The sequence below is a fragment of the Aulonocara stuartgranti genome, assembly GCF_965226115.1.
Source record: "Aulonocara stuartgranti genome assembly, chromosome: 15".
Lineage (NCBI taxonomy): Eukaryota > Metazoa > Chordata > Actinopteri > Cichliformes > Cichlidae > Aulonocara > Aulonocara stuartgranti.
Window position 1 is genome coordinate 21968088 of NC_138951.1, and position 27978 is coordinate 21996065.

The 27978-nt window shown below is 37.3% G+C and overlaps 1 protein-coding gene across 1 annotated transcript; it reads left to right on the forward strand.

Annotated features, from left to right (window-relative positions):
* The first annotated feature begins 633 nt into the window (after positions 1-633).
* LOC309689422 (uncharacterized protein) lies at positions 634-27977 on the forward strand. Its single transcript, XM_082505816.1, has 31 exons — positions 634-1075; positions 8210-8422; positions 11884-12009; positions 12098-12124; positions 13113-13139; positions 14475-15914; positions 16068-16196; positions 17006-17209; positions 17291-17353; positions 18555-18593; positions 18872-18931; positions 19039-19104; positions 19218-19253; positions 19378-19425; positions 19574-19627; positions 19728-19775; positions 19873-20151; positions 20555-20602; positions 20690-20728; positions 20910-20942; positions 21115-21162; positions 21252-21302; positions 21403-21450; positions 21613-21660; positions 21756-21800; positions 21953-22063; positions 22147-22182; positions 23586-23630; positions 23725-23751; positions 26879-26923; positions 27396-27977. Exons 1-31 carry the CDS (start codon positions 1057-1059, stop codon positions 27545-27547), a joined length of 3654 nt encoding a protein of 1217 aa, XP_082361942.1. The 5' UTR covers positions 634-1056; the 3' UTR covers positions 27548-27977.
* The last annotated feature ends 1 nt before the right edge of the window (position 27978 follows it).

Consider the following 27978-nt stretch of genomic DNA (forward strand, 5'->3'; position numbering starts at 1 on the left):
GTGTGACTTTGATCACCAACTTCTACTACTTTATTGAGGAATCTTAAGCTGACTTGTACTCGAGTCCTCTGACAACTGGCAACTTGCATGTAACCTGGTGTAAAATATTGCCAGCAATTCAGCTCTTCTGATCTTTGTTTTCTTTCTTTCCACTTCATGACAGCTCTGCTCCGAGCAGTGGAGGTCTGAATGAGCAGGATTTGGTATCATGAGGGCGGGGGCTGGAAGGAAGGAAAGGGGATGGGGTGTTAAGGTCACGCCTCTGGCCTAAAAAGGCAAAGCAGAATACCAGTTGACGTGAGCCGATCTAAGAATAACTCAGGGCCTTGGGCTTAGAAATTGAAAACACACTATGAACGTAATAGGAAAAATTTGAATTCAGACTTTGAAAGTTTGCAACTGAATACTTTGAAAATACAAATACGCAGATTTGAGAGTTTATGATACAATTACATATTGTTTTAACACATGTGAAAGCACTATCCATACTGTGACCATGTGACTCCAACGGCAGCATAGGCTGGTGGGATAAAGTTACATTGAAGCTCTCGCTCCTAGTCTCTTTTCTCTCTTTCCCTTCCATCATCCGTCAGTCCCTGTGCTCGGTCTAATTCTGTCTGAGCCAGTGGAGGTGTGGGTGGGGGGACAAGCTGCTCTATCTACAATCCCAGCCCTAAGCAGGCAAAGGGCAAAGACACGGGCCACGTTAACTTGGTCTCTGTCTGTCTCCCCAGCCTGATCCACTGGGACAGAAGTCAGCTTTCAAGACTTTCTAAACCAAGACTCATTAAAACTTTCTGATGCCTGGAAATATAGTGCAGGATTAAATCCTGAGAATGGACAAAGGGGTGTAGGGTTTCTGGTGGTGGCCTCTGGTTTAATTTTTTCATATTCCCATTTATCACAAACCTTTTGGATGACGTTGCTGGATTGGAATTAAACACTGGGATTAAATTGTGCAGACGATCCAAGGATTTACCACAAGTATTTGTTTTCATGGCAACAAAATCTCCATAAAGGATTTAAGTTTTGTAACAGAATATTTATTTTGAAACCATGACCGAAGCAGCTGAAGGTAAAGTATCACCTTGGTTACTCTTTGACTTTGACCATTTCAACAACTTCTTGCCTAAAATATGCCTCTTATCATTTTATATGAAATTCTGCGGAGCACTGTACGTCTGTTTTGCACACAGACCTTCTGATGTTGTGCAAAGTGGTGTGTAGGAGAATTTCATGATTAGAAGTATCTAAAAATATTCTGCTATCATGTATCTGCTATTTGTAATGCAGCTTCAGATCCCCATGACACCGACTGTGCAGTATAGGATCAGTCAGCATCAACACTGTTCCTGCTGTTGCATATCAGCTGATGTTGTGACACCATTTTACATGTTTTTGCCTGGCATAAAGAAAATGAGACAAGAGGATCTTTGAACAGACATTTGGCATTTGTGCACCGTCAAGTTCATAAGATGCCCACCAGTTTTAATTACTTCAAAACCATTCCTTGTCACTGTAGCATGACAGCTGGGTCTAAATACTACAGTACCAATGAGCCTCAGCAACACTGTGATAGAAAAGAAGACAGTCATGGGCTCTAATCTGGTGCAGTTTGTTTGGGCAATTTAAAATGCTTCATTGTTTTAGTTGACAAAAGATGGTACCACAGCTACTCAATTCAACACAGACACAGAATTGAAAATGAAGTAAAACCATATTATTTAGCTCTAGTCCATCATTAGCAGCTAAATAGCAGCTATTAGCAGCAGTTCATTTCCCCACTGAAGATTTTAAGTAAATAAAGTCATTTGAGTCATCAAAGATAAATTGATGTTAAATGTTTCAACTTAATAGTAAATCAGGACAACAGTAAATGAAATGACTATCCAAATCCATACTTTGAAGTCCATTCAGTATTCTATGTTGACTGAACTCACATTGTGAAATTCTTGGGGAAAAAATAACACACTGTCCCAGTGAAAACTGTGGGCACAGTAAGCCAATCACTGCTACAGACATTTGTCTGTATGCAAGAAAGTGATTTGTATGAGTAAGTGGACTCCCAGTCTTGATAGGATGTTATCTTTGAGTTGACATGTGGATGTGTAAAATAAAAAAAATATGATTTTCTGACATATCCTATGTAAGGAAGCACATTTACAAATATAGCATCCGATGTTGCTGAGTGCTCTGGGATCGTGATGTTGTGGGAAAAAAACAAAAACAAAAAAAATGTCATTGTATGGTAGATGATTCCTCTGATTGTTCAGCAATTACAAAAGACCACCCACAGATAGGAAGACAAAAAACGTCAAATGTTAGACAAATAATATGCAATTTTTGGCAGGGCTAACCTTTGCAGCTCTATGAAAGGCCTTTTTCAAAGAGGAGATTTTGACAGACTACAGTAGGACAAACATACATATGTATGTTTGCTCTCAGCCTTTTTTTTTTTTTGCTCTCAGCCTTAAACCACAAAGAAAAGCAGCTAATCAGCTAAAAGCTGCTGTGTGGGTGTACACACACATACTTATGCTAATGAGATGATTATTGTTATTGAAATGACAGCTGAAATGACAGTATAAAGAGCTGATTATCTTCACGTTAAGAATTATGTTGGAAAAAACAAAACTATAATTTTATGGTCCACTTATGCTTTTCTCAAATAGTCAGTCACATTTTATGATGTTAATTAGTGGATGTAGATGAACATGACAAGTGCCAATGAAAGCCTTTTACATATGCTAAAAGCTTCAGGAAACTTTAGTATTTATTTGTCAAACTAATACTTCCAATAATCATGAACGAACATTCATGCTTTAAAATTCAGTTTCTTAGTGTCCACACTTTTTTTTTAATGTTCTCATTCCTAATTATAAGAATTTACATGTTGCCCCTGCGGGTTCCCTCTGTGTACTCTGGCTTTCTCTCACCGTCCAAAGACAGAGTACACAGAGGGAACCCACTTTAAGTTAATAGGTGATTCTTAACTGGCCATGTGAGCATGAATGGGTCTGTGTCGATGTGTTATCCAAGTGAAAGAGTGTCACGCTGTCAAGGGTGTACCTTGCCTCTTTAATGCCTAGATTATTCCTAATATCTAAGCTATTAGGGTGTAATTATTACCAATGATATTAGGAATAATAAGATTATTTCCTAATTTAAATGCTTCTGTCAAGACAGCCAGTTATCTTATAATTCTTTTTCTTTTTCAGAAGAAAATAAATTATGGAAAAAGGCTTAGTTACATTCCCCTTTGGAATCCTTTGGAATGGTGCTTCTTACAAGACTAAGAAGACCTGTATGTGTGAAAGACTGGAACAGCTAAGCATTTAGAAATGAAAAAAGAAAAGATTTGTATTGAAATATAACATACTCAGGTGCAACAATGCTTCTTTCAATTTCAGTCAGAAGAGTTTACGAAGAACTTGCTGTGGAGATGCTTCATAGTTGGGGAATTAATGTCATGGCTGTGAGGCAAAGCGGAGAAGTAGTCTCTCTGTCACTTTCAGTAAAATTAGAAACCACTGGGTGGAAAGAATTCCAGTTGTTTAGTATACTTGTATACTAGTATACTGTTATTTTCCACATAAATATTACAAATAATAGAGTCTGTAAACCAAGCAAACAACCTGTTTGCTTTCTCTGTTGTAATATTGAGAATTTGACACCTGAATGTTGTTGTAGGTTATGTTGGAATCAAATTTCTAACCTGATTTATAACACTTATCAGGCTCAACCATCCGGATGTTAAAAGGTCTCTGCTGTGTTTAGTTCAGTTCTGTGCACTCATTACTGAAATGTTATGACAACACTTCCCTGCATTCTGGCTCCACTAGCTCCTAATGACTGCTCTGAGCTCAGCTGTCATGGATACCCTGTGAGAGCAATGGCAGAAATGTCATCCACAGCATGGAGGCAGGTCAGCCATAAAAGGAGGAATCATACATGGATGGATGGTCACACCATTTAGAGTTGAGTTTTGAAAACAGTGGTCAAGGAAAATATCAAGTCCAAAGGGGAAGGACATATTCACATGCTATTAATGTTTTTATTTCCAGTACTAAATTCCAAAAATGGTCTTTATTGTCTTGCACGTGTTACAATGTCTGCATTGAGGGTTTTGTTAAAATAGGAGCTCACAGACTGGTAAAATGAATACATGAAACTGTTTAAAAAGATAGACAGAAAATAAAAGATAGACAAAATAGAAGTACAAGTACACAGGGATCTCTTGTCAAATTCATGATTAATTGTTTATAAGTTGGATTTGGACCACAGTGCTGAACTACACATCATCAGTGAACTGCAGTGCATGGTCAAATCTATCCATAAAAGCCTGGAAAAAAGAAGGAAGGCTCTCAAAGAATTACTATTGTCAATACACCTACAGTATAGCCAGTCAGAAGCCTGTGTATCAGTTGAAGACTTTGGGCAGCTACAACTGCAGATTTACACCAAAAATTCTAACTTTGTAAAGATTTCTGAAATTATCAAGGCCTAATGTAGGCCATATTCAGTTAGTTGTTTCCATTGCTACAGAGAAAAGTATAAAGCAGGTTAAAGTTCTGTAACAGAGTAATTTGTATTATTAGTCTGTGAACTTTGGAATATTGCTACAAGACACTACATCAACCTCTAAACTACATAATTTGTGATCAAATATATCTAGCACTATTAAGATATCTATCCCATTTCTGAGTGCCCAGTTTGATTGTAGTGTGGTCACTAATTGTCCATATACTTTCAACTAGGCGTGTGGATGGACTGACAAACCCAGGACAAATATTATTTGAAAACAAAGATGTAGACATTCATAGCACAGGCAGTATTGCTGAAGGTTCTGTATCAGTGGTTATTAATATTACAGGTGGCAGGGGTTTTCCTGGCTTTGAACAGGCACTTGTGTGTGTGTGTGTTCCTGTCTAGCTATCTTGTGAGAACCAACAGTCACTTGTGAGGACACACAACCTGGTCCTCACAAATTTGAAGGCATTTAAAGGCATTTTTAGGCTCAAAATGTGATTTTAGTGTCAGGGTTAAAATTAGGTTATGGTTAGGTATAGGGTAAGGGTTAGGGTTAGGCATTCATTTTTAGGGTTAGGGTAAGGGGCTAGGGAAAGCATTATGTCAATGAAGGTCCTCACTAAGATAGCTGAACGGGGTTGTGTGAGTGTGTGTGTGTGTGTGTGTGTGTGTGTGTGTGTGCGTGCGTGCGTGCGTGTAAGCTATTTTGCGATTTCTTGATAAAGAAAAATGTTGGTTAAACCATATAAATGGCCAATTATGGAATAGGTTAAAAATAGAACTCTATTATAATGTTGATGGCTGCTCTTTAGTGCTGACTGAAAACGTTGTGAGCAGAGAGAGAGTTGAAAAATCCTGGGTAGAGAAATGACTGCTATAAAATACGTCCATTGACATTTTAGAGAACATTTACTCGCAGTTTAAACTACAACAACTCAATGGTGTCATTACAGTCATCTCACAACAGGCTCCACAACTTGTTATTCATGTTTTGAAAAGACCAGTAAAAATCAAACACACACACACACACACACACACCTCCCTCTAACCTAATTGCTCTATGTGTGTTTAGAGTCCTGCTAAGCTGTTTGAGTCAGCAGTAAGAGAGTATCCCACAGTAGCTGCCAACACTGAGCTGAAGAGAGTCAACAGGTGGTCTAAGCTTAATACACCCACAGACATATGAACAACTGGATGGTGACTGGTGTTATGAGACAAAGCAAACTCTTTATGCTGCACTGTTGTATGAAGCAGAGCCCAAGCAAAGCAATACATTAGAAAAAACATAAATGAAAACACACAAAAATCCAGATTAAGAAATCTACACTAACAATACTTGGTTAGTGAGTCTAAATAAACCATATGGGCATGGATGGTAACTGCTCACTTACAGGATAAACTAAAAGTATCCATCAATCATTCATCCACTTTCTTTCCACTTTCCACTTGAGGATGACATGGGAGCTGGAGCCTATCTCAGCTGTCATAGGATGAAAGACCAATCTGAATTTAAACATTAACACTAACTGTGGCTGAATAATGAAAAACTAAGGCTAGTTAGTTTATTTTATACAGTGCTCAAAACATTTAAATGAACACTCTCAGAGTATAGAACCAAGTCAGTCCAATTTCTTGGCATATTGAGGTGGTCAGTTGGTCAGTTTAAGCTGATTAGGTGTCAATAAAAATGCCTACAGGTGTGCATAAGTGGCAACAATGACACAACCCCAAAACAGGAATAATTTTTTACTAGTTTTGCTAAGGTCAGTGTCACCACTGGTCACATGAGCTGATACCTAGACCCTACAGAGGTTGCATAGCTCCTCCAGGATGACATGTCAATACATGCCATTGCCAGAAAGTTTGGTTTGTCTTCCAGCTCTGTCTCAAGTACATGGAGGAGATTCCAAGAGACAGACAGTTACTCTAGGAGAGCTAAACAGGGTCGTAGAAGGTCCTTAACCCAGCAGCAGAACTGGTATCTGCTCTTTTGTACAAAGAGAAATAGGATGAGCACTGCCAGAGCTACAAAATGACACCCAGCAGATCACTGGTGTGAAACAGACTTTATGAGGGTGGCCTGAAGGCCCAATGTCCTCTAGTGAGTTATCGTCGGGATATCAAGGGACAAACAGACCTTCACAGGCAACAGCACCCTGATTGCCATTAGGTATCACCAATGTTAGATTCAATGCTCATGCAATGGGTTCTCCTGATGCACAGTAACGCCCGGCCTAATGTGGCAAGACTGCAGAAAGTGCCTAGCATAGGCACTGGCCCCCATGCTTGCCTGACCTAAATCCAAGAGAACACCTGTGGGACATTATGTTTTAGTCCATCTGATGCCACCATGTTGCACTTCAGCCTGTCTAGGAGCTCAGTAATACCCTGGTTCAGATCTGAGAGATCCCCCAGGACAACATACATCATCTCATTAGGTGCATGCTCTGACATTGTCAGAAACATATAGAAGCATGTGTTAGGCATAAGTCTACTCAGTACTGATTTGTGTTGCTTCACCGAAATTTCGTCAAAATGGACTAGCCTGCCATATCAAAAACTCTTCACTAGCAGCTAGGGCGACCGTGGCTCAAGAGTTGGGAGTTCGCCTTGTAATCGGAAGGTTGCCGGGTTCGAGCCCTGGCTCGGACAGTCTCGGTCCTTGTGTCCTTAGGCAAGACACTTCACCTACTGGTGTTGGGCCGATGGCGCGATATGGCAGCCTCGCTTCTGTCAGTCTACCCCAGGGCAGCTGTGGCTACGACTGTAGCTTGCCTCCACCAGTGTGTGAATGGGTGAATGGGTGGATGACTGGGTGTGTAAAGCGCTTTGGGGTCCCTAGGCGGGACTAGTAAAAGCGCTATACAAATACAGGCCATTTATATCATTTTTTAAAATTTTGGTTTTTCAGGATGTTTTTTAAAGTCAGCATTCTGTAGTTTGACAATTTAGATCAAACAAGATGGCATTCTTTTATTTCTAACACATTACCCACTCCACATCAGTATCAACATCCAGGATGACTTTTGTCCCACTCATATCTGAATCGTACAGGACCGGAGCAAATCAAACCTTCCTAGGGGACAGCCAAGGTAAACCATGAACACTTTGCTCTATGCTGGCCAACACACAGAGGCAACCATTCAATCTCACATTCAGACCTTTGGCCAAATTAGAATTGCTTGTTATACTTGCAAACAAAAAGCTTGGGACTGTGGGAGGAAGCTGGAGAAACCAGGCTCCCAGCCATTACTCTCTTTGTGCTGAAGTTTCACGACCAAAACTTTAAGACATCTGCACCAAAAATGCCATTTCAGCCAGTCAGACTGTTTTGTGCATCATTGTTTCCTTTATATAGGCTTACATTGCTTTGATCTTTGAAGATGTACATGCTAAGAAAAATAAATTTCCCTCAAATAGTTTAAACCTGAAGTACAGTAACAAAGTATTTGTACTTTTTTTATTTCTCACCTCTGCTATAAGTGGCAAACCAGGCTGTAACTGCACCAACAGTAGCTCCTAGTGAAGAGTTTTTGTAATGTGTATTTAAATAAAGCAATGGGTTTTGTTTTCATAGCTTCTGATTTTACTAATTTTCTTAGAATATTAGGGATAAAAAAAATTAAAAAGGTGCTGTGCATATTTTACTAACCAAAGTTTCTGATATTTTGTTCATTAGCACGAACATCGACCACTACAACCATGGTCCTCGATCACAAGAACGGAGACGCTGGGGCACCACCTCTGCGGGTGTTGAAGAAATCTTTTACAGATGACTTTTACTCTACTTTCAGCTCCCCGCTGGCCTGGATCTTGGTTCTGGCTCTTATCATTACTTGGTCTTGTGTGTTCGTCATTATGTTTGATCTAATGGACTACAAGACCATTTCAGGTACAGTATCAGCAGCCTTTCAGTTTCCTGTGGAGTTGAAAATGATATTTTGAGGGTAAACTTGCTAATGCAGGAAGTCAATCAATGAACAACCAAATGGGACTGGTTTGACCAAAGCAGCTGCAATAACTGTATTCACTTTGGAGTGATAAAGAGGGAAATTTCTAAGCAGTATATGAGCAAATTAGAGAAATTATGTCTCATTACATAGGTTCACCTATAGTATGCTGTGCCAAATAACTAATAACAAATAATTAAGCATGACCCTGAGAACCAGTATACTGTGAAGAATTTACTTTTTAACTTTAATGCAAATATACCTCATTATTTTGTATTCCACAATTACCTCATTTTTTTCATACATTTATGTTTCATCTGTTATTATACATTATGTTTTGCTGCCAATATAGAGTTGAGTGTTGAAAGATGATGGCACACCCACACAACACAAGCTTGGTCTAGAAAAGTACTGGAGGTCATAAATTCTGGTGTCTGTTTGTGCAGGTAGGGCAGCGTTGTAGTTCTTCTCATTACAGGGAGCTCTCCAATCCAGGAGATGTAAGATGAGCCAAGAGCCAGACCAAGTCCCAAATAAGGGAAAAGCCAAGTCTAAACTACAGCTACTCCCTAACTTTTTAACCGATCGTGTTAATGTTCTGTTCATGTGTCTCATAATAAAAGTGTTTACTGTTTTGGTGTGATGCCCTTTGTCTGGTTGGCACGTGGTTTTAACCTCAACCTTCAACTGCTCTGTAAATTTTGAAAACTTATACTTTGAGTTTATTCGTCTTGCCTCATTAAAAAAAAAAAAGGGAACCCAACAGTACCTGGGTGCCTTATCTGCACTAGGTCAAAGTTTTTATTGCAATCTATATTTGCATTTATTGTTTATTGTTCAACTTTTTGTTCAACAGGCCATAAGGTTTATCGTGAGATGAAGCTCATTTCATATTTACACAAACGATCTTTGGCATCTTAAACCAAAGATAAGGCTAGTTTAATAATAGCAACAACATGTACCTCAAGGTGTGTGAATATGTTGTTAATCTGGTTGGACGTGCCTTCAGTGTTTATCATTTGTAAAATCTCATGAACCTTCATATCGCTATGAGTGAATGAGCTTCCATGGGAAGGACAAAAGATTATGCTGATAAAGTCGTTTCACAGTTTTCCGATACTTCTGTTGTTTGAAGCATTTTTTTAAAACTCTGATTTTATTTGAATGCATTTACTTACCACACACTGTTAGATGTCTGCAATTATGAACAACTGGTATAAAGCTTGCTAGTTTAATTTCTTCATATGTTCATATGTAACAGTAACACCACCAAATAACAAGCATTGGGTCATTTTGTCATCACTATATTAAAAAGCAATGCTTGTAAATCTATTAATTTAAGCTGTGTTCTAACCCAACGCTCATACGCAAAAGAATCTGGGATAGTAGCAGCAGTAGTACCCAACCAATTTCCCCAATTCACAGTATTGTTAATCAATTATGTTTTTAACCCTCAATTCAACTTAAAATTGTGGCACTGACAATTTTACAGTGAAAAAAAAAATTCTGTCTAGTTTTTTTAAATTAATTTTTATTTCTACTCCAATGCCTTTACTTTAATTTTAGTTAATTTGTTCCGTTTTCAGTTTTTTGTTTTAGTTTAGTTTAAAATAACCTTAATGTCAACACAAATACTTCACCTTACACGACCCTTCCTTTCCTTTCACTTTCTTTGTTTTCCTTTGCTTCATCACTATACTTAAATTCTTTACTTATTGCCACTGTGTTTTTCATCCAACCAGGTCACCCACCCAGGAGGGTTTTTAAGGATTCAGGGCGTAGAGGCAAGGCACCATATCTGCTACCAAATCGTCAGAACAGACACTTCTTCTAAGGGCACTAATAAAAACAGCTACTAACTCCCTAACATTGACTGGTAATGTTGGCTGTCAATGTTAGAAAGTCCTTTACAGCCTTGTTGGACCTGTAGAGGGATGATAAATTAGGCTAAAGACTGCTTTTTGTCTATTACTGCATTCATGCTTGATTCTGTCTGTTTTCTAGGTGTTCAGTCATGTTAAGAGTAGTTTGTAGTCAGAAGAGGTTCTATAAGTGAAGTGGACTAATTCCTGCTCGGTTTCTTAGGTGGTATTTGTTTTGTTATTATTCAAAAAAATTAGAATATTTGTAAAAGTAACACATTTTCTGTTTCCAAAAATTATTTTGAATATTTGAAATTCAGGTATGCTTGATTTATTTACTGCAAGTATCAGTGTTCTCTGTCTACAGAGTAAGAAACTCAAGCTCTCCTGAAATCTTCGGATTTTAAACCAAACTGTGTTCCACTGCATTTCTGTTTTTCCTTTTTCCCAGTGCGTATTTTAGCTTTACTTGGTATAAATTCTGTTTTATTTCAAGTTAAACAAAATCTGATAAGGCTCATCTAGGTAATTCCAAAATGAACAATGTTTTGGTGGTATTTCCACTTGGAATGCAGGTCCCTCTTTCATCAAATTGGCTTGCAAACAAGTCAGAAAATTCAAGTCTTTTGAGTTTAATTGAATTTAGTTTGAAGGAATTTATTGCACAAGTTCTAATGTGCAGATTCAATGTCAGATTCACATACAGATGTTCAAACAAAGATAAACAAAAATATTTAAATATGAACAAAAGAAAAATAACCTGTTAGCCTGACTTTTAAAACTATGAACACCAACTTGATGAAAGACAGTCAATATGATTTTTAAATGCTCTTTGCACAGCAATATGCTCTATATTTGCAGCCCTTTGTGATGGTTCAACTGGAATGTCGGTTACTGTTCTTTGTAATTGAAGATTGAAAAACTCCTGAAATGCAGATTTCTGCCTTTCAAGTTAAGCTCCTGTTGCCCCATCCCAGTTTGAACATCATGCTTTCTCATTTCCTCACTCTAGAGGAATGAGAAAGCATGATGTTCAACTCTGTATATTTTATATATTTTATTATTATTATTATTATTTTTTTTTTTTTTTACTATTTAATTTGTAAAAATGTGTATACACACACACACACACACACACACACACACGTAGGAAAATATTTAGTATACACATCCAGAAATGCATACACTATTATATATTGTACATATATTTATTAGTTTCAGGTTGGCCATTCTTGTATTTTGCTCGTTTGTGTTGTTGTGTTTGCACATCTCTGTTGCTTGTGGGGCTCGCACACAAGAATTTCACTCGCATGTGCTGTGCCAGTGTGCCTGCACATGTGATGTGACAATAAAAAGTGATTTGATTTGATTTGATTTGATAGCTTTGTCTGTATTGAGGAAATGTGACAATAAGAGTTGAGGAACTCTTAATTGTTGGGCTTGGTACAAAAACAAGCAGGTGAACAACTCCAGTCAAACTTCACGAGTAACTAAAACATCTTTTTGTTTGTGTGCCTGTATTCATGTTCATGCTCCATCAGGAGGCCTCAGCAAGATCAGCTCAGACCCCATGAAGGCGGTAAACGATGCCGTGGATGAATCATCAAACATAATCACAGGAATAGTGAAATTTGCTGCCAACTTAATTGCTCCAGACGACGATGAAGGTTCATGACTTTATGAACATATTCAAATTCTGTGACTGCAATTTATCTGATGATATGCTAGTTTTCACTTTTCTCTCTTCTTTTCCAGGAACTCTATATGCAGTCAGAAAAAAAGGTTTGTACTAATTCTGCTTTTGAGTGCATATCCCATTTAAATCATCCAGCTGTAGAATTTGAACTGAAAAGCCTTGCTTGCTGCTTTTTGCACTTCTTTTTCACTGTGCTGCTTTACATGTGTTGTTCTCTGCATTATATATTCTCTGGGGGTTTAAGTGGACTTCTACCAACATAAACCCCCTCCAGGAAAAGTAATTTCAGCTGTCATTACGTATGAAAAATCAAAACTCTGAAATGGCAGTTTCTGGGGGCATGCTACTGCTTTGACTAATGTGTTTCTTTACAATGAACAACACATGTACTGCAAGTTTTTTTTAATGTGTCTCTGAAAAAAAAAATTATTTTTTTTTCTAGAAGTTTTGATTTGTTGTATTAATAGAAGATACAACAGACGTCATTGCATAAGCTTCATATTTTACAGACATAGTTTACTGAAATATTTAAGTTTAAAGAAAGTTTGTTGGAAGGTATTCGTAGACATGCCTGAATAAAGATGCCAGCAGGGACAGAATCATGTTTGCTGAAATGGTGTTATATCCAAGTTGACTATATCTATGAACCATCTCAAAGATTCAAGTTGGTTGGATGATGTGGATGATGAAGTGGAGGTGAAAAGTAAGAAAACAGAAGGTATTCAATATTAATACATTTCTGAGAATGTTCTTATGAAACTTAATGAAATAATGATAAGTTCAGTTCTCACACCTAATAACAGACTAATGATGGAAACAAAAGAAAATCATAATAGTCAACTAAAAGCAGAATCTTACTTCTCTCCTTTTTTTAGTTGCACTGATTCAAGCAGCTCTTCTGATTGTAGGATTGTTTGCATCTAACTTGCAACCAACTGATGCTAATTGCCACAACTGAGCTTCTTAATTTCCACTAAATGTGTCCGTGAATTGGTATACTAATTGTACTAAGAGTGAAACATTTGGTTTTTTAATTCTTTAATTACATATATCATTTTTTTTTCTGTGCTGCAGGAGAATTTCTACCATCACGAACTAAAGGTCTGTAACTCTCATTTTTACTTTGTTGCCAATTTTACTGCTAAATACTTCATTTAGATTAATGGAATACTTATCACGCCCATCACCGATATTGGGTTCTCCTTAATCCCCGTTTTCAGTGTAATTTTACTCCATGCCTTTACCTTTTTAAAAAAAAAAAAAGAACTGTGCCAAACCATGCATATGAGGCAGTGAACCATCTATCTGCACTACATTTACGGTTACGGACGTTTTCTTACAGACTTATTCTTCTCTTTCAGCAACAACTGCAGCCTTAGCTTACTTAAACTCTATGACTGAGTAAGGTCACTGCCTGTTAGGAATTCACTTTTCTGTTGCTGAAATAAATTCTCTCACACGTGGATTAAGTTACTAACCACAACAAACTGGCTAAATTAGTCTGATTCATTCATGTAGCAGCAGTTTGGCCGGTGTTACCTTGTTAAGTGAGGCAGTGGAGATGGGTACACAGCTGGGGGCTTACTGATTTGTAGCCTGCCTTTAGTGCTGCTCTTCCAGCTTTTTTTGGCCTTTGAGCATTTGAGCTAACACAATGTAGCCACTTCGTTGAGGTGCGCTCATGGGTGCACTAATTTACCCTACCCTGTGCCTTGACTTACAGGCTGGCCTGATTGAGTCACTGACGTTTATGCTTAACTAAATCCAGACTGAAAACTAAAACTAAGTGTGAAAATATAGTTAAATATACTGAATTTTTTAAAATGCCTTCGAAAAAAAAACCCACAAGTCAAATGTACTGTGAAAGAAATAGAGAGAAAGTGTTGTAATAGCTATTCTGAATTTCAATTTTGCACCTGACCAAGAACTACCATTTTGTAATGATCATAAACAAGCAGATTGTAAATAAACGAATAAAAACTCAGCTAAACCTAAACAATTTCAAATAATAACACTGAAACAAGCAAACTCTAACAAAAAGAAATGAAAAAATAAAAACTAATGAAAATATACAAAAAAATAACAATAGTTCCTTAAGCTTTAAGATAGTTTGTGTACAAAATTAATATATCACTGACTTTTACAAAATTATTATTATTATTATTGACTCATTTTAATTATTTCTACTTTTATTATTGCTATTTTAATAGACTAATTTTAACCATCATCACTTTTTGTCAGTATAGCAACGTCATAGTTATCATGAATCCATAGTAATGTGTAGTGAAAATCTAGCATCCCAATGGGTCACACTGATAAGTGTGACACTTGAATTTTACCATTTTTGTGTTAATACAATATTATTCAAAGAGAAATTGCGGGATTTTTACTTTTTACTGCTCTCTTAATTTGATTAACCCATTTAATTTTTTATAGTCATAGGAATGCAAGCACAAAAGCAACCACCAATGACTGAAGTTCTGGAGGATGAAAAGGGGGAGGGAGAGGCAGAGGGAGAAGAAGGAGATGAAGGAGAGGAGGCTGGGGAGGACGAAGAGGAGGAGGAAGAAGGGGAATATGAGGAAGAGGAGGAGGAGTATGGAGATGAATATGAGGAAGAGGAGGAGTATGATGAGGAGTATGGAGATGAATATGATGAAGAGGAGGAATATGAGGAGGAAGAAGAAGTAGATGAGGAGGAGGAGGAATTGGAGGAGGAGGAGGAGGGGGAGGAGGAAGAGGCCAAAGGAGATGAAGAGCAGGAAGGCGAAGAACTGGAGGATGAGGAAGAGGAGGAAGGCGAAGAACTGGAGGATGAGGAAGAAGAGGAGGGGGAGGAGGAAGAGGCCAAAGGAGATGAAGAGCAGGAAGGCGAAGAACTGGAGGATGAGGAAGAGGAGGAAGGCGAAGAACTGGAGGATGAGGAAGAGGAGGAGGATGATGAAGTTTCTCCTGAACCCATTTCCACTTCTGAGGATGAAGAGTCGGCTGTATCTCCTGATTCTGAGTCCGATGTTCCTGTTGGGGTGACAGACAGTGACGAAGAGGTAACTTTACCCGAAGAAGATGATGAAAAAGACAAAGAAGAACAGGATGAAGATGAAACCAGTGACGATCAACTTCTTTCCAGTGAAGAGGAAGAGGGAGAGGACGAGCTGGAGGATGATGAAGAAGATGATGAAGATGATAGACTAGCTGAGGGTGTTACTGATAGTGATGATGTCATTGCAGAAGACACTAGCGATGACCTGGATCTTCCTCCTATTGTAGCTGGTAGTGAGGATGAGGAAGATATTGATCACAAACTGGCAGAGGAAGAAGATGAAGATGAAGAAGATCTTTCTCCACTTCCTGCTGAAGATGAAGACTTGGAAGAAGACATAAAAACTGTAGAAGACACAGTCGAGGAGGAAGATGATGAGGAGCTGGACCAATCAGACGAGGACATCTCTGTTGCATCCTCCGAACACTTTGCAGATGATGAAGATGATGAAGATGATGAAGAAGACCTTAAAGATGATGACCTTGACCTGGACTTTGACAAAGACATCCTTGAAGACCTTAAACACAAAGATGCTCAAGACAAACCTGATGTCACTGAAGAGGGCATCCCTGATGATGACAAAGAGGAAGAGGAGGAGGAAGCTGGCATTCCTCCCTTTACGAGCACAGACAGCGGCGTCTTAGGTGATGAAGATGATGAGGATGACATTTCCTTTGAAACGGATGAGGACTCCACTGGAGAAACAATTCTGAGTGACTCTTATGACACAACTGATGATAAGGATGTTGATACAAGCTCTTTAGATGAGGAGGATGAAGAAGATGAGGATGAAGATGAAGAAGATGATGGTGTTAGTGAAATCTTGATGGCAGGTATTGTACAACTTTATTTTTTACATTTAGTTCTTATAAACACAAGAAGGATGGACAAAAATGAGCTAGAAGCAGCACAGGAAAGGTGATTTTTCATATTTCATGCTTTAAATACACAGTTGTCATAGTATATTGTGTTCTGTGTTTTTATAGCTGCTGCTGCAGGAACATTAACTGTCCAGGAGGAGGCAGCAAAGACTGATGAAGACCATGAAGAAGGGGATGAGCTCGAAGAGGCTGAAGATGAAGGAAAGACTGAAGACGCAGAAACAAAAGAAACAGGTTTGTATCAAACAGCTGTTGTGGTGCAAAGGATTCATAAATGTGTTCAATATTGTTTCTAAAACCTGTTAATGTGCAATGAAACCGGAATATATGTATTCCTGATAGTAGGAATAGAAGGCAACACTAATAATAATAATTTAAAAAGGTAGCATCTTATTAAAGGAGATGCAAATAAGACAAATAATAAGCAACAACAACATATTTATTAAAGAGTGGGCAGTATGTCAGGTGTGACTGTGAAATCTGTGACTTCGCACTGCCACCTACAGGTCAGTCAAACTTAGAGAAACAGATAAATTGGATTCAAAAGCATCAAAGCTATGTGTGTCAAATTAAGGTTACATGGCCAGTAAATTTATAAGAAGTTTTGTTCATTAATTTTTCAAATTCTTTTGCAATTACCTCTACAAATATTGTTAATAGTATACCTTTTGTAGGCAGTAAAAAGCATCTATTTTATTTAAATGTTTTACCATTATACATTTATTTCTGCCCTAAGCAGGCAACACTATCAGTGCTTGTCCACCTTAAAAAATATGCAAGAGTGGACAGATTGAGAGGCCAATTTACAGCTTATAAAAAACACTGAAATGTCATTGGAATCTCTGTAGAAGGTGGTAAGTTTAAATTGACTGTAGCTTATTTTATTTCATCACACATATTGTTCCTGAAAGTCAAGAGTCTATCCTGCTCAAATTTCTTTAATTGCTTTGTTGCCCTTAACAGAGTAGAAAACCTCAAATCCTTTCGTTTTTTCCTTGTTGTGTGACATGATTCTATGATAGAGCCACTTTCTGCTTTTACAGGCACCACCCGGCCTGCAGCTCCAGAGGAGAAGGATGAGGGCAAAGATGAAGAGCCAATTTCTAAACCTGAGAAATCTGTAGATGAACAAGAAGACAAGAAAGAGGAGTATGATGAAGACGAAGATGAGGATGAGAAGGCATCGGTGGATGTGATCAAACCTGTTCCTGGACCAGAGGAGACAGCGCCAAAGACAGAGCCCACAGGTCAGAACCTGAGGAGAATTATAAATGCTTTGTCATATTTGTTTGTCAGGGTAACATTAATTTTATGCTTTGTGATTCCAGTGTGTCCCTGTATGCACTCTGCAAAGACCAAAGAGTCTCCCACTAAGACTGCTAAGGCAAAAGGTCTGTGATGGTTTCATAATGTCTGCTGTACATTTTTCTTATAACACAGTGTCAGTGAAAGACTGTGTGGTTGAATTTAAAGTACTGTTTTTTTAAAGTACCTAAGGTTTTCAAATGAAATAAATGATGAAGTGTATTTCATATAAAATAAGTTATTTTAATGAGGTGGAAACTGTATTATCTAATAACAGTATATGGCAATAGATTAAAAAAAACCCTTGTGAGAAAACATTTAGCACATGTTTTATCTTATGCGATTACATTGTATCTAGACTTCTTTTATTTTCCTACAGCAGCAATTGTAATGATCATTTGTGCAAGTTTTAATTCATTCAGTAATTTGACAAAAAAACAAATTGAGTTTTCTAACTTTCTAACTGTTTCAGATGCATACAGAATCAAAACTATATTTTTTTTTTTTAGTATTTTTTAGTCTTAAAAGCAGAAAAAATCCCATATATCATTTCAATGTTCATATTCAACACACGTGAAACGCTTGTTTTTTTCTGTTGAGGATTTATAGATCATATTGCATCATAATGCACCATCACTGTTCTCCACAAGATAAAAACTAAATATGTTCTTTGTGCAAGCTGTAGTTAAATTTTAATGTAAAGATGGTGCAACAGAGAGAATGTAGAATATGTGATGGTGCTCATAAGAAACTGGGTGTAACTTGGAACCCAAACATGTTTAACATTTAGATCATGTATTTAAGTCTCTGTGTATCAACCAAGTGGATTGTTTGTTTGTTTTTAAAGCCTTGTGTGACACAGAAAATAAAAATGCAACTCAATGTAAAACTTAAAAGTGATCCCATATGAGATTTGAGCTGGAGTCTCTTTGTTTTTCTTACCTCACAGTCAGATGCATAAAAACAACTCTACTGTATAAATAATACATTATTTAGAAGGAGGGTGTGATGATAATATCACATCTTATTGCATTGTGTCATATAAACAATACAAAAAAAGCATTTTAATAAAGGGTAGACATTATACTCATTTTTGTTTGATTCTTCCACTTTAATCAACATTTTTAAACTGTAGTTTATAAATGTTGATTATGCTGGAACATAAACCTGTATTCTGCAGATATGCATCATGTTGTGTGCTGCATGCAGTGTCATAAGTACGTAACTCTTCACAAGCCTCTGTGTTCCTCCTCCAGTTTGTAGCTTTAGCTTTGTTTATATTTTCAGATGCTCCCAAGAGAGTTTCTGCTGTGAGAAGGAGAAAAGGTAATGGTAAAAAAAACAAATAAAAAGTTCCTATTTAAGATATACTCACTGACGTTACCTGCAAAACTCCCAAGAGACAAAGTTTAAGTCATTATTATGTTTCACAGTAACCTCCCATAAGCTCTACAGGGGAATAATTCAGGGAACAATATTATCTCACCCTGTAAAATTATAATAATTTGCATCACTTGGATATGAAGTTGCAACTTTAATTAAGCTTTTTGATTCAGAGATAATTTATCAATTTTCTTTTTTTTATCCCTTATGTTCATTTTCAGATCGGGAAACTGTGAGGACTGTAAAGACTCTAAAGACAGCTGAAAAGCCCAAAAAGACAGGTAGCACTGATTCTTATGTTTATATGAATTTAATCTTTAAAATGATGCGCTTATTATTGTTTGCCTTTATTGTGATATTGTAATAAACACAGTCATGTCGTAATCAGCTCTTCCTAGAATCAGCCTGCCTCCGAAAATCACAAAGATCCGAAGATTTCCTCCTTTTCTGAAAGGTACTAAGATTTAATACACACATAAACTGGTCTCAATGTTAATCAGGAGAGAATTACTTTTTCACATATACGTTATGAATTTAAATATTTGTACCTTGTTCAATTCTAAAAAGCCAAGAAAGTAGATAAACCCAAGGCTTCCAAAACAAGTAAGCAATTACTTCCCCACAAATATGTCACATTCATGATCACTGTATTACAAAAGCAGAGCAAATTATGTTAGTGTATTTATAAAACTGCTGTTTTTTTTAATGTGACCTTGTTTATTCACAGAGACAAAGACCAAAAAGCAAGAACAGGTCACAGACTCTGGACAAGAAGGTATAAAACATTCATATTTTTCTCCTGATTTAAAAGAACATTTATACCAAAATATAAAAATAAGAATATGACTTTGTTTGTGTATTATTCCAGTAAACTGTTGCTTTGGATTATATGAATAATGCAAATGTGCACTGATGTTTTGCAGTTGGGCCTTGTAGACCTGCACCAGTTTATTGCCCGTCCCCACCTGGATGGTATGGTAAGCACAAGGATCTCCACAGTGCACTGAAATGTTGTCATATAGGCTGAATTAAAGACTTTACTGTGCACCAGCTTAAAGTTGGCTTTTTATCTTGCAGTTCATCACATAGTCACAGACAATCCTTACCCTCCTCCTACCATGTCAGGTATTCACTTTTTGGTACTGTTTGCAGTCACAGTTAAATCTCCGTTGCTCAATGACTTCTGCTGTAAGGTTAAAGGCGTATTTGTTTTTGTTTTCAGCTCCCTCTGCTCCTGTACTGACCGCCCACCCTGTCCAGCCCGGAGCCCCACAGGGCATTTATCAGCAACAGCCTCCGCCAGCACCAATGCATCCACTGTACGCACAGTATCAACCATATCAGCCACCACTTCAGCCTGTGATGCCGCCTCCACCAGATCTAGTTCAGCCACTCCAGCCTGTACAGCCAGAAGCTGCAGAAGAAGAAGAAAAAGCTCCTGCCCAACCTGAGGTCCCGTCTCCAGCTGTTGAAGCTGAGCCTGCTGATGCTCCGGTTCAAGGTGAGAAGGATATGTCTATTTATTTTCTTTCTTCTTTTGAAATGGTTGTTTCTTGTTCTTGTTTTCTTGTTCTTTCTTGTTTTCAAGGTATTCATTTAAAAATATTTAAATATACAGATTTTTTTCTACTCACCTTCCACAGGTTTTGGGAGGAAAATCACAAAAATCTGATCAAATAAATCAATGAGGCTTAAAAATATAGTGCAACTAATTAAACAGAGTTGTTGATAAGTAAATATTTGAATAAGGTGTGATAAATAAATGAATACATAAAAGCATAAATACATTTCACTTGAAAAAAAACCCCACACTATCCTGAAAATCTTAAAATTTTCTGTGAAACTTTAATATAATTCAAATTATGCTACAAAGTAAATAAACCTACAACTGTTTCCCCTTTAAGAACCAGAGGCTGCTGAGGAGGACGTGATTGCTGTCTCCACAAAGAAAGGTACAAACTAAGAAGTTAAACTCTTGTGGAAAGTTGTGTTTATCACAATTACATCAGTGATAGTAATTAATGTCTTGTCATTTTCAGCAAAAAAAACAACAACAAAGGCTGCTGATTCAGACAAAGGTACTGTAGCGCTCTCCACATCCACTAAATACTTAATTTGCCAGCTAACTAGAATATCCACTATAACAAACGACAGCTGCAGCACATAACAGTGATGTACAATAGCACTGTGTGCTATATGAATGCATTAATTAAAGAAAATTAACTTGGCATGGGCATTTCACTGCAATTATCCCCTCAGAGCCAGGAGCAGCCAAAGGGAAAACAAAGAAAGGTAATTCATGTATACAGCTGGATAATTTGGTGTTTCCTCTGGTACACACTTCACATTGTTAGAAGTGATACACACAGTAATTATAGCTGTGCTTTGTTATAAATATTCATATATATTTAAACCTTTTTCCAAGATACAGATACCATAAATTCATGTATTTTTTCAATACTAGATGCTGCCGTTTTGAAAGACAAAACCAAAGCAGACACTGCAAAGAAAGGTGATCTGGTATCTATGGATCTATACTTTCTAATGCATTTTGATTGCCTTTAAAAGTGTAATGTTCTTCTTATGTGTTTGTTACTTCAGTGGCAGCTGCTAAAAAAGAGAAAATCAGAATTCATGCAGGGGCAAAAACAGGTAAAATATCCTTTATTGTTGTTATTGGGACATATAAATGATGAAAATTAAACATTATATATTTAATTCTGTTGTATTTTGTTCCAATTTGTTTGCATAGATCCATCTGCAAAACATAAAACTAAAAGTGCTGCAGCTCCTAAGAAAGGTAAACATGATTAGACGTTAGGATCTCGTCAAATTTGTAATATTTAAAAAAAATCAAATGCAGTCCAACACATTTCTCTTTCATGTGAAGTAGAAGTTAATAGTTGACTGAGAAAACAAATTATTCAGGCGGCTAATCACGAGTTTTTCCTCATTACGTTAGAGCCTGCGGCTGAAAGACAGAAGAGGAAATCAGCCTCTGAAAAGACAGGTGACGGCACTCACCGACATTCATTAATTTGCATAAAGCCAATCATAATTCATGAAAGATGATTGGGAACTAATTGTTTCTGCTCCCCTCAAAAGCGGCACCTATCATGAGCAAAGTGAAGGCATCGACAGCAAAGACAGGTAAAACTCAGACCGTGCATGAGTTCACGAAAATTAGATTTTCTTCTCGGTTGAAGATCTTTTTTTAATCATCAACTTTAGCCCAGTTACCCCTGCATTATAATTTCTGTTTATTAAGATGATTTGGTTCGGTTCAAATTCATATCAAACAGATCCAGAACCACGTCCACAGCCACTCAGACTGAGACCGAGACTTGACATTGGCAGGAGGGCAAATGTAACCTCTGAAGCCCACGAGGAGAAACCTGCCAGATCTGAACCAGGTCTGTGTTTCTTTCATGAGGGCCCCAAAATATCTAGCTTTCCTAAAACTTGTAGTTCTTTACTTTTGTTTTTGTTTTTGTAGCCAAGCCAAGATCAAAATTATTGGCAGCAAAGAAAAGTAAGTTTATATTTTAATGTGGCAATAATTTTCCCTAAAGCTTAGCTTATTTACAGCATGCTAGCAGCACTTTGAGACTGCACAATAGTCCTTTTAACCCATTAGTATGCTAACATGCCAGTAGTGACCAAGTGTCCCATTTCTATCCCTTCTCCCTCTCTCCCAAATTTAAATTAATTTTCAATACTCAACATTACAGGTCAGATTTACTACACCGCCAACTCTGATCTCCAGATGTAAACTTCACAACTGTCTAAAATATGATTGTTATTTCTTGGAGTACGATATTAGCACTGCACTGTGCCAGTGTCCTAATGCTAGTGCATAATCTGCCAGAATGACAGAACACATTGTGTATATTCAGCTAAGACTAGATTATTTATCATTATTAGAGTTACAGTCATTAAGCCACAGAATAAATAACTGGGCAAACTTGTTTTTCTGATTAAAAAAACCCAAACAAAACAAAACATTTTTTAGTTTATGTTTATGAATAAATAAATACTGTAATTGTCTTGAGATGATTGTTGCTTGTATTTGGACAGCTCTCAGAAACAAATATGTCTACCTTGTGCTTTCCCTGAAGGATTTCCAAAATTAGTGGGAAAGTTAGGGCTTTGACCTTTTGGTTTCACAAAACTGTTGGTTTCACATAAACAGGGGATTTGAAAAGCCAGCAGCATTCATCTTTTAGTCTCTGGAGACCACTGAGATACATACAAATGTATGTATCAGGCTTGAAACAGCCCTCAGCTGTTTCAAGCCATCTTTGTTACCTTGTTAAAAACAGGAAAATCTAACAAGCTGTCTTTCTTGCCTTTACTTTCAGCTCTGTAAAAGTTGTATTCTTTAAATTTGAACCACAAAGTCTTATAACCAGTCTGAATGTACACCCTTTTGATAAATTGGAAGGCAAATTAACTATGGTGGAATTCATGCCGAGAGTAAAACACCTCTGAAAAATGTCTTTTAATTAGAGGATGGAAATGAAGAATTTCTAAACTGCAGTCATGCCTCATTCTGAAAGAGTCTAATGTTCACATTCACTGTTAGTATTCATGTCCATCCATGTTTCTCAGAAGCTAAACTGATCAAGTGAAACACAGGAAGAGAAGGTGCAAGCGTATATGTTTGTACCCTTGTAAAAACCATCTACAGCAAATTAGATGTGTTTGAAACATACTCATGTTCTCTGCTGGCATTTTTCAGGGAAAATCGCCCCTTTCTGAGATGCAGATTATGTGAATAAAATGGGCTGTTTTATGCATGATAAAGTTCTAATTAGAGACATGCCAAGCTGTATTACTCCGAGAAGGGAATAATATTGCAAGAATATTGAATTTACACCACAATTACAGAGAGTTATTTGGCAGGCTGTAATAGGGCTGTCTCTCCTCTCACAGGCCAAGCAGAGGAGGCTGAAAAGAAATCTGTCAAAGAGACTCAAGGTATGGCTTTAGAGTAGAATTAGAAGTGAATCTAATGAGTGCTATGTATATTTCAGAAGGCTCAGCTGCTCCTTTCTCCCCTTGCAAATTTTAGAAAAAGAGAAACAAGCATCAAAAACTGGTAAGTACTCGAGCATGAAAGTTTTCTATATGCACAGTAAATAATCTCCAGTCACCATAGAGAGTATTGACACTTATTAGAATTATTTGTGTTTCCAGAAGTTTAATTTCAGTGGAGTGTGCTTCATTCAAGAGGCTTTATCAGTGCTGCTGATTAGAGACTTAAACATTCCTGGTTCTCTTTTGGTTACTGATATGACCTCTGAGCTAGTAAGGTATCTGTCATCAGTAACAGTTCTTGGTAGTCAGTATTGGGATACATTTAAAGTTAACTTGTTAGAATCCAGTTTTATTTCAAGTAAAAAAAGTCATCTGTTATGTTACAACATTAGTGGGAATTAAGACTTTTGAGTTCTTTAGAGTTCGTTTTTGGTTTTAGTTTATCATATTGTTCCGAGGGGCCGAGCCTACCTACTGAGTTGATATGGACAACTCAATAGTCCATATCAACAATGTATTAAGCAACACGCTTGTTAATTTCCCTCACACTGACAGTTTTTGGTAAAATCTAGACATTGTGGTTTTGGAGCTGTAGCATCGACACCATTGTCCTCCTCATCAGCCGTACTTACCTTGCTGTGCTTGTTCTGAATGTGAAGCTGCGCTCTTTCAAAGCTGGCAGATAGTTATCATCATCTAGGCACAAAATAATATGAATACTTCTGCAATGTAAACACCCTCCTCTCTGTCATCTTGCTTGTCAATCTGACTGAATGCATCAGAGATTTTGCTTTGTCTCTTCTCGCAAGGAAGAGGCAGACATGGCTACATGTCAGGGGTTGGTGACAATAAAATAATGCAGACAAACATAAAAGACTAGAAAAATGCTTTCTACTATCAACGCATTTTGTTCTTCAGTATACTTTTGAAATTCTGGGTAAAAGGAGCAGGAGTGTATTTCAATCTCAATTCCTTGTTTTACTATATGCATATTTTTTCCCTCATACAATGATACCTAAAACATTTTGCCATATCTGGCAGAATGAGTTAAGATTGCTAATTTTATTGTTGGCAGCAAAGATTGTTGGGAGCTATGCAGCCATGATAATGTTCAGGAGGGTGATAGAAATTAGAATAAGCTGTCCTTTCACAAAAAGAGTCTGTACATCAGCACATGCACTCACACAATCCTGATCAACAGCTAAATCGACAAATGTATAAATTAACTCTCAGAATTGTTTTCCTCATAATGCCTTTAAATTTAAGTTCCCAGCATCAGTGTAAGCTACAGTATACAAGTTAGCAGAACTGATAAAGCTTCTTGAATTACTGGATAAACATTTTGAAGTATTACAAAGAAACACAGTGGTGCTATGAATCGTTTTGTTTTCTGTCATTCATGTTGTGTATCATATGCTTGTTGTCAATAGAAAATGAGAAAACAGCTTCCTGTAAGGCCTGAGGTATTCTGTAAATTTTCACCATCTTTCCAATGGATAATTCAGTATGAAAGAACGATGGCTTTAATGACATTAGGATCACAAGTGATTAGAATTTAATGAGATGAGCTGATTGGTACAAGATTACAAGCCTTTTGAGCCGCCTTGAATTATTGAAAGAGATTATGGCCTTTGATGAATATGGCAACAATTTTATACTTAGCTGGATTGATTAAATCCATGAACCAAAACCCATTAAATTGGGTTATTAGTGTTCTGTTCCTATTGAATCATCCAGTGGATTACAAACACTCCCCCACTGCCCTGTTTAACTTCACACTTTGCTACCATCTGACACAGCAGTGCCTGTTTCTTCAGGTGTGATGAAAAGTAGTTTGGTTTCTTTGGTTCAGACTGAAGTTCAGAGGTTTACTTTGATTTTGGTTTCTTTACTTCACTTAAAAGAAGCAAACCAGAATCGTTTTATATAGACAATACTAGCCAGTATTTGTGTTGTATGGTTTGTTTTATGCATGACTGAATTCCAAAAGAAATCAACCTCTTTTGGAGGATTTCATTTCATTTGATTTAAGTTACTTATATTTTATTTAGCAGGGAAATGCACGCACACATTGTTACGTTTAAGTTAAATATAACTATACAACTTAACAAAGTCATGATACTCTAATGCAAACATCAACTAACAGTAAAGCAAGAAGAAAAACAACCTTATAAATAGCAATTAGAGCAACAACATGAGTAAACAAATTAATGTGAGTTAAATATCCTTCCTGGTGTTCATAGACTTGCCTTTGCCAAATGTTTTTATTTCTGTGCACTGTGTCTCTGAGTGGTGACATTTCACCAACAAGGATTTCTAAGAGATTTCAGTCTGCAAGTTCTGTGGTTCACTATGAACTAGATACAATGTTGATAGACGTGTGTACTGTGTAGCTTGCTGCAATTCATTCTTATTATAGGGTGTTAAATGCTGTTAATGGTCCCCTTTTAGAGAGCTGCAACTCTGATGTGCGTCAGCCAATAAACTTTGGTTTCCATCACATTTGTTTTTTAGTTGATGATTTACTTACTCTTCAGTCACTTTTTTATTTTGCTTTGTTTGAGTCACTAAACTCCTTTTGGTTAGGTTTATGAAAAGCCTCATCACAAAATTAAACCTGCACATGCTGCATATCTAGTTACATGTAACATCAAAGGGTGCTTTACAATTGCCCATCGATGGCTATTCAGGTGACAGACTAGTCTCTCCATAGATTATGGAGAGGTCAGTGGTTTGTTGTGGACAGCAGTGTTTGGTATCCTGAGAATGAGAAGGTGCTTTCCCTTTACAACACTCAGCAGCAACAAGGCTACTCTTTGTTGAGCACCACTCTTGAGGCGTGTTATTTCAACACCTGCTGAGTGGCTTTTATTAGGTTTGAACAATTATGCAGGGTGATGTGGTTGTTGCAGAAAAATTACATTTAAATGTATTTTTATTTGCAAATGACAAGTGGCAACAAGTGGTCGCTTTTCCAAATAAAGTTTAATTTTAGTTTGACTTTAACAAGAGACTGAAGCAGCAGAAACAAGCAAAAGAACATCACTGTGTTTAAAGAGTGAAACCCAGCCTGTCTTTTATCCTTTCTCTTTTTTCATGCATGTAGAAACTTATCCTCTGTTTTCTTTCTCTCTCAGTGTGAAGCACAATCTCATATTCTCATTAAGTTTTATTTTTATTGCATGCAGAAGATCCCAAGAAAGAAGAAAATATTACAGACAAGAAGAAACCTGGTAAGACTTGGTGAAATTTATTCAGGTTCTTATTTCATTGACAGTGGCCGATATTAATATTTGTATATGGAGAAGGATATAGGTGGGTGTGGGTGTTTCTAATCAAGGCGGCTAAGGCTGTGTTCAAACCCATTGTGAAGTGAACTTGTGCATCACATCAGTGGGTTTTTTGGACCATTTTGTAACCCAGAAATGTTAACGCCTTAGCGCTAACGCCAGAACTGCTTCCTCTTAAACAAAAACAGATTTTGGGAGTTTACCAGTCTTTTTTTGGTTCTGTCCCTATATAAGAGTGAACTTAAATCATATAGTGCCCACGAACAGTGATGCCAGCTTGGCCTCTATTTCTGGTCTGGAAACTTTGCTTTATGTGTGGTTTGAACACACCATGTAATCGTATAATTGCACAGTACAAATCTATCCACAGATCTTATTGTAAGCAACCTCTTTCCATCTCATCTTGTCTTCACAGGGCAGAGATTCTTTCAGTGCGTTTATGTCCCTGGCAAAAATGCCCAGTACCCTTTACGACCTTTCACTCCAGCCATGTCCCCCACCATGATGTCTCCTGCACTCAGAGCCATGTTGGAGCAGCAGAGAGCAGCCAAGGCGTCTGGGCAGTAGGACCACCTGAAGCCTTTCTTTATATCTGACAGCACTGCATCTTTCCATCCAGCAGGGGGAGGTGTTTGAATCTGTGCTAGCTTTACATTAAGAGGATGATCACAGAGAGAGAAAAAAAGTGGACTGACTTACTTTGTCTTTAATTTATTGAAATACTCTTTTAGTGGTTGAGCTCCTGGGGTTGCTGTTAATATTGCCCATTTTACCCTCTGCGTATGCTGCTCTACTATGTCTATGTTCAGTTAGAAAAATGCCATCTTGTGAATATTCTTTTAATTATAAATAGTATTTATAATGTACATAATGCATGTTTTTAATTTAGAATGGGATAAATGGGTCACAACTTAGGATGTAATATAAAAAGCTGACTTTTGTGTTGCTTTCTCTATGATGCCCGTTATCAGATTTAACAGTAATTTAAATTTAAGGCA

What these genes read in the sequence shown, in the direction of transcription:
- LOC309689422 (XM_082505816.1), top strand. An exon ending in GCCAAAGACAGAGCCCACAG is followed by an intron (nt 17,210 to 17,290) that starts GTCAGAACCTGA and finishes TTGTGATTCCAG; the next exon opens with TGTGTCCCTGTATGCACTCT. An exon ending in CCCTCCTCCTACCATGTCAG is followed by an intron (nt 19,776 to 19,872) that starts GTATTCACTTTT and finishes TTTTGTTTTCAG; the next exon opens with CTCCCTCTGCTCCTGTACTG.